The sequence below is a fragment of the Eschrichtius robustus genome, chromosome 12 (assembly GCF_028021215.1).
Source record: "Eschrichtius robustus isolate mEscRob2 chromosome 12, mEscRob2.pri, whole genome shotgun sequence".
NCBI lineage: Eukaryota > Metazoa > Chordata > Mammalia > Artiodactyla > Eschrichtiidae > Eschrichtius > Eschrichtius robustus.
The window spans coordinates 4,971,925-4,978,988 of NC_090835.1; the positions used below are offsets into that span (position 1 = coordinate 4,971,925).

Consider the following 7,064-nt stretch of genomic DNA (forward strand, 5'->3'; position numbering starts at 1 on the left):
TACTGTATGTTGTCACTTATATGTGGAATCTAAAAAATATAACAAACTAGTGAATGTAACAAAAAAGAAGCAGACTTGCAGATACAGAGAACAAACTAGTGGTTACTGGTAGGAAGAGGGAAGGGGGGAGGGGCAATATAGGGGTAGGGGGTTAAGTAGAACAAACTATTAGGTATAAAATGAGCTACAAGGATATACTGTATGACACGGGGAATATAGCCAATATTCTATAATAAATATAAATGGAGTATAATCTTTAAAAACTATGAATCACTATATTGTATACCTGTAACTTATATAATATTGTACATCGAGTATACATCAAGGGGAAAAAAAAAAAAAAAAGCCTGGGAATAACTTGAGGAAGACGCAGCTGGAACATCACTAAATGCGACAGAACACAGAAAGCCTAAAACTAACCAATTATGTGGTTCTGCCTGGAACTGGAGAACGGTTGACAACGTTCAAACATTGGGAAACAGAGTGGACTCTAAGGAAGGTCAGAAGGCCCGGACTGTCCCTGTCCTTCCCAGAGAAAGGGTACCAGAGAACATGGGTGGCAATTCGTGCTGCACCTCGGCCCTACAATGGGCCTGGGAGGCTGCTAGGCTGCTGAGCTGGAGGCCACAAGTTTTTAAGCCCTTCCCTCCCTCCTTGCTCCCTAAGCATACTTCTAACTTTCTCCACCTATCTCCCCAAAAGCAGAAGTGCTGACCAGGCCCACCTGACAATTTCTTTTCACCCAGGAAATGTTAAAAGGGTATTCTACTTCATATGTCAGTGTCTACTGAGTTTGGGTAGCATGAGCCATCTCTAAATACACCAACAGAATCAAATTTCTGAGCCTACAAAGATGACTGGACCTGTAATGTAAGTGACTATACTAAGGTGGTGTCCTATAGGGTCTTTTCTAGGTGGTCAGTTATGCTTTTCCCAGGCAACACCCCCTGGGAGTCTTCCACTAAATCAGAGATTCTGTAGTAACTTGCTATAAGGCTGCTGTAGATTTACTTAAAAAGGAAGAAGGCTCAGAATCTGGCAAACGAAGGGTATTCTTGTTAGAAACTTTAAAAAAAAAAAAGTCTATATGAAAAGAATCTTGTCACAATACTGATTTTAAAAGTATGCAGAAGAGTTAATAGAGCAGGTCTGAGTCTGCTTACGAGGCAAGGCCCTCCTTATAGCACCTGGGACTTGGCTGGTAAACAGTTCCCTACACTGATATAAACTCTCTCTAAGTGATGAAAGTGGCTCACTGTGCCTATACTGTGTACAATGTGGTTTACGCTGAACATCTGCTTTCCTTCTGGGAGCCTGGTCTGGGTACATGCTAGGCAGAGGGTGACCGTCCAGGGCACTGGATCTCTAGCGGGCTTCGCTGGGCACATGTTGCTGCTGCATTTCTGCTGCGGGAGGAAGAGTGTGCTGTGACCCTTTATGGGAGGAAGTGAGGGCAGGAAGCCTGCACATGGGCTCCTCCAGATGCCGCCTGAGTCCTTCTCCCTTGTGATCCATCTGTGACTCCTCACTACTCACTGTGATAAATCTTAGCCTTGAGTACGACTATGCGCTAAGTCCCATGGGTCATTCTAGCCAATCACTAGCTGTAGGGGTGGTCTTGGGATCCTGGACACGGAAGTTTATTACGCTTCTAAGCAGTTTGGTAATTCTTCTTGAGAAATGCTACTCAACACTGTGACATTATTCCAATCATCCTCAACTATGGTAATCTTTGAAGGTATGAAAGTAGAAAAACAAAAAAATAATAATAAAATAAAGAAAATCAGTGCCAAGAGCCAAATCCAATTATCAGGATTAGTAAACTCATAAAGAGTGGAAGAGAACAGGTTCAAACTGGTTACATAAACAGTTTCACAAAAGAGAGATCTAACAAATACTTCATTAATAATTTCTTTTGGAGAACTAGACAAGATTTCCTGAAAGAATCAGGGTGAGAGACTACCAGAGCTCCTCTACCAGATACTACCTGTTAACCAGGCGTGCAAGAGGAAAGACGTTCAGTGGTGGTCCTGCAGATGCCTTTTATAATTCTACCATCTCCCATAAGTCCCATTCAGAAAACCTGCCTTCCAAACTGCACTAATTATCCTTCCCATCAAAAATCCAAAATATTTAACCACCTCCTAAAGCTTCCTAGTTTTGTCACTTATAAGCTGGTGACTTCATGCAAGCCATTTCACTTCTGTAAGTGACTGAGCTGAAATTTTAAAAGGTTCAAAAATAACTTCTAGGCCACCATCACTGCCTTCAAGAAAGGTGAGTGTGAAACAAGTGTTATAAGAGGTGGAGCCAGCCAGCCCTATTTCTGTAGCATATGTCACCACTTCCACTCCCCAGTGACAAACACAAAACTCCCTAGAGCGCATCCTGCCTGTCCTTCGGGGCATCTTTGTCATCCGCTTACAGAGATTCCTCAGCATCTAGGTTATACTAAGCTTAATCCAGGCCTCTTTCATGTTACACCCTGTAATAAATTTCCAGCTGCTCACCCTTCCCTATGGCCAAACCATCCCTTATATCTTCCTAGAGGGAAGACTGAGACTCGAGCTGAGGAGGAGTGCGGGCTGTTGCTAGTATGAGGGGGGAAGTGCATGGCTGGAGACTCAGAGCAGGGAGATTCTTTCTAGGGGACACTCCAAAGTCATCTGTTATCCTGGGTGACCCCGAAGACCGTTTCAGATGGTGTGGCTATTATATGCTGCAAAGGATATGAGGTTCACTACTGGCCACAGAACGGCCAGCAGCTCTCGCTGTGCCTGAGGGCTGAACCAAACAGAATCAATCTGGTTTCTTGCAGGTCTTTCAATGGTGCCTGCCTCTAGCAAAACACTTTTGCAAATCGTTTCCAGGTATATGGGTAATTTGCATTCTCAGTGTCACCTTCCTTTATGTTTTCGCACATAATTTCACAGACTTAAATTTTAGGGCTGTACTGCTTGTGTGACAAAAGATCCATCAAGGGGGAACACAGCTAATGCGAGCCACGGTGGGAGGCTTGAAATAACTGATAAGAGGTGGGGATGAAATAAAGTACAGTGTAGTGGTTAAAGGAAGGCTCTGAGGTCAGAGAGCTTCCTGTGACCTTGAGCAAATTATTTAAATCTCCAAACCTGTTTCCCCATCTGTAGGATGATATAATTGTACTTCACAGACTGCATGTCAGTGCTTAGCCTAACACACCATAAATGCTCTTAGGATGGTTAGTCACTGTTATCTCATCTCTTAACCAACGCTGCTGGTTAGGCATTACTATCCCAATTTTACAGATAAAGAGACTGTGATACCAGAATCAGAATCCACAACTGCCCGAGCCTGGAGCTCAAGCTCTTCCTGCCACTCACTGGCCACAAGATGCCCCATATTTTGTGACTTTCAATGAGTCAAAAGCTCTAGGCCCGACTCTCAGGAAACGGTAATTCTAGGTCTTGTACTACTGATTATAAAACAAAGGGACCTCTATCACGTTGAGGAGGAGGACAAACAAACTGGTTACCAAGCAATAATAAAGGCCTGCACCAGGGCTTTGAAAACAGACTGGAAGACATAGGGAGATGGTTTGGAAAAACCATCAGCAAAAAAGGATCCCCAGATTGAGATTCTGGATAGAGTGGAATGTCAAGAAATCAGGGGAGCTGACTGATAGCACAACTGGGTGAGCGGCCATTCTTGCATTCCAGGCAATAAATGTGGAGTGTCTTTGTCATTAAGTCTGGGAATCCTAGCATTTCACATCCATCTCTCTGAGAGAAATAATTCGTATTAGAATGGAAGCAAAACAAACTCTCTGTCCAGCTGACATTCAGAATAAGCAAGTATATCACATCCCACAGCAAGGAAAACAAACCAAAAAACAGTTTGCACCCTGACATAAACCAAAAACAGCAGACCACCCAGTTTAGATCTGGTCCCCCAAATAAATCATACCTGGATTATTTCATGTAAGTTACCAATGTGTGGAGATATGACTTCAGTGAATAAGATAATCACGTGAGAAAAGCCTTCCCATCACGGGCACACTAACGTAAACCTGGTACTCTTGGTAATATGGCCGTTTTTCCTGTTTAAATATGTGTTCTGTTTTTTTATTTGGCGAGGCAGCCCTTGTGAGGTCCAACTCCTTCACATCCCTTTGCAAGTAACCTTTACTTTCCTTATGGTTTTGGTTGAGTTTTCCTTTCATATGAGCATATTAAAAGCTTTGAAAATTCCTGTAGTAAAGAAACTTTAATTTAGCATTTCTGAAACTTATCTGGGAGCCATAGGGTCTACAAGAGCATAAATTCTGATGCCACATATCTGCCACCTGGAAGCTGAATAACCTTGGCAAGTCACTTCAATGCCGAGGCTTGCTTTTACGATCTGTGGAATGGTGCATGTTGCTGGATTACTTGCGACACGGCTGTAAAGAACCTCAAAGAGCACCCAGCACACTGCAAGCCCCTGCAACGAACAACAGTTAGTACTTAAACAGAATTGATCCCCTCCCAGTGTTCCAACCCACTCTAGTTTCTCTGCACCAACTTCCTGCAGGACACCCCTATTTGGGAAAAACAGAATTAAAGCTTTTAGGTCAGGCCATCTCCTAGTATAGAAGGAAAAAACCCAAGATGATCCTAATTTACATTTTTGTTCCTGCAGTTAGATGTGAATTAGTGGCAAGGTTCAAGCCTGAGCATAAGGTTTCCTTATCTGCAAAATTAAATTACCACACAGAGTTGAGATTCAATTACAAAGCATCATACAGACGTGCACCGTTACGTGGCCGCATCTTAGGAGCAGTAACCAGAATTTGCTATTCAGTCCACAATGACTAAGAATATTGCTCCAACAGGGGGAACTTTATACAAATAAAAATAAACATACACAAAGGTCTTCACAAAAGACCTTTTATCACAAATAACCTAGTAAAACTCTTTTCTATAGACACTTAAGTGCAAGTTTCTGACAACTGCTAAATATACGTCACCTAGGCCTTGCGTAAACGGGCTGAACAGTTAATATAGACTAATACTAACAGGAAACTTGTTACATTACACTGTCTCAACTATTCACACTAACGAAGAGAAGTAACAACACAGATGATAATTAAATAAACTGCTCATTACACAATCAAACCATACAACTGTGGGCTGGTTTTTTTCCCCCCTAATCAATGTTTCCCACACACACTTAACTGAAACCAATTATTAAAAGAAAAATCGTACTTTCCAGGTCCAATTAAGACTAGGATCCCAGTACCTTCAAGCCACACGCTTAGCAAGGAATGAGGGTGTTACTCAGCAAGTTACTTGTATTTAACAGGAGCAGTGCAGCCATCCGGCTTTGAATTTTCTACAACCAGCCACCCATTAATGTTGCATTTCTCCACGGAAATGGGTCTCTCAGTAAGATGAGAGTCTCAACCTCCGTTAGCCTGAGTTTCGTGCACTGCAAAATAGGAATAATGTCTGCCTTGTAGTGAAGACTGGTGACGAGTATAAATGACTTGGGAATATGCGGGGCAATGAACAAACTTCCAGTAAACGCTATTTTCCACACAGCAATTCTTAACTCGCTAACTCTGCAAGTTTACGCTGCATCGGAATTCTCCAAACTCTCAGGAAACCAAGGCCGCTTTCGGGGCCCCAGCTTCTTTGAGGCCCTCACCGACGAGTAACAGACTACACCTGCGTGGTATCTCCATCTGTAAACCATCTCCTGGTGCCCCTTTACTCAAGTCCAATTCACCTCCTCCAGCTAAACCCTCAGGCCCAGGGGCCCGCCCCCCAAGGCCCCACCAGCATTCCTTCCTTCCAGCCGCACGGGCCACCCCTGGAACTCGCGGCACAGCCGCCCGCGCTGGCTTCGTCCGGGTGTCGCCACGAGGCTCGGCCACGCACCGCCGGGTCCCAGGCTCCGGCCGCCGCGCCCGCCCCGCCTAGGGAAGCCGGACCCCGAACAGGGAGCCACTTTCCACGAACCCGCTCCGGCTTGTTTCCCTGGCGCAGGACTGGGGCGCACCCGGGGAAGGACCTGCGGGGCCGCGCACTGACCTGCAAGTGACCTGCTTGGTACTCATGGCGGTCGGGTAGAAGGGCCGCCGTCACGCCGCTGCCGCCTCTCGCTCTCGTTGCCGCCTAGGCCTCGGCCCTGCCCATCCCGCGCGGCCGCGTCACGCCGGCGCACGCCGTCGTCCCCGTGCGGCACCTTTGTAGCGCCGGCAGCAAACCTCGCCGCCGTCACAATTGGTTCCGCCCCAGGGGTGAGGCTGGGCCGACCCCCAATCTCGGGCACTCCTAGTCCGGCATTTTCAAACCTCCTAGGCGGGGCCTGGCTAGCCTCCCAGTCCTGCGGGTTTTATCCCGGGTGCCGACTATTAGTTCCTATGGGTCTGCCCCTTTCTCCAACTGCATTTCTTAGCGGCTTCTCACGGCTTAGAATTACCTCACCCCTCCCGAGGCCAAGCTCCCGCCTCTCCTCTGCGCACCTTAATCCCAAGTACTCCTACCCACCCAAACCCTCCCTAGGCCCCTTTCTCAGACCCAGCCTCAGCTGTTTCCGCCAAGCCTCGCCTCCCACTTAAGGAATTCCTTAGCCCTCTCCAGGGCAAAATCCAAAGATTTTGCTCTTTTTCAAAATCTCCATTCCCACCCCAAGTTTTAGACCTCATTTTCTTTCCTGGCATTCCTCAACTGTTCATCTTCCATTTCCTCTGGTGGAAACCCCAAAAGACATTCGTGACATTTTCCTCTGGTTGTCTACATCCTGCAGATCCTGCTTCCACACCCGTCTCCAAAGCGTCCCTCCTCTCCATTTCCACCGTCATGGTTCCTGTCTAAGCAAACGGCACTCCTTGCCTGGGCCCATGCACTGGCCTCTTAACTGGTCTTCTGGCTTCTGCTCCTGCCCTTTTCTAGTCTGTCACACAAAACCTGTTTTAAAAAAAATAATAATAATTAATTTTACCTTATTTATTTTTGGCTGCGTTGGGTCTTTGTTGCTGCACGCGGGCTTTCTCTAGTTGTGGCGAGCAGGGGCTACTCTTCGTTGCGGTGCGTGGGCTT

At 46.1% G+C, this 7,064-nt stretch overlaps 1 protein-coding gene across 1 annotated transcript in view; it reads right to left on the bottom strand.

Annotated features, from left to right (window-relative positions):
* Positions 1–6,251, bottom strand: part of MKRN2 (makorin ring finger protein 2) — a 28,582-nt gene extending 22,331 nt beyond the window's left edge. The window contains exon 1 of the mRNA XM_068557262.1: positions 6,054–6,251. Within this exon, the coding sequence (XP_068413363.1) occupies positions 6,054–6,079 (26 nt within the window). The 5' untranslated portion in view covers positions 6,080–6,251. The remainder of the gene's footprint in view (positions 1–6,053) is intronic.
* Between the last annotated feature and the right edge of the window lie 813 nt (positions 6,252–7,064).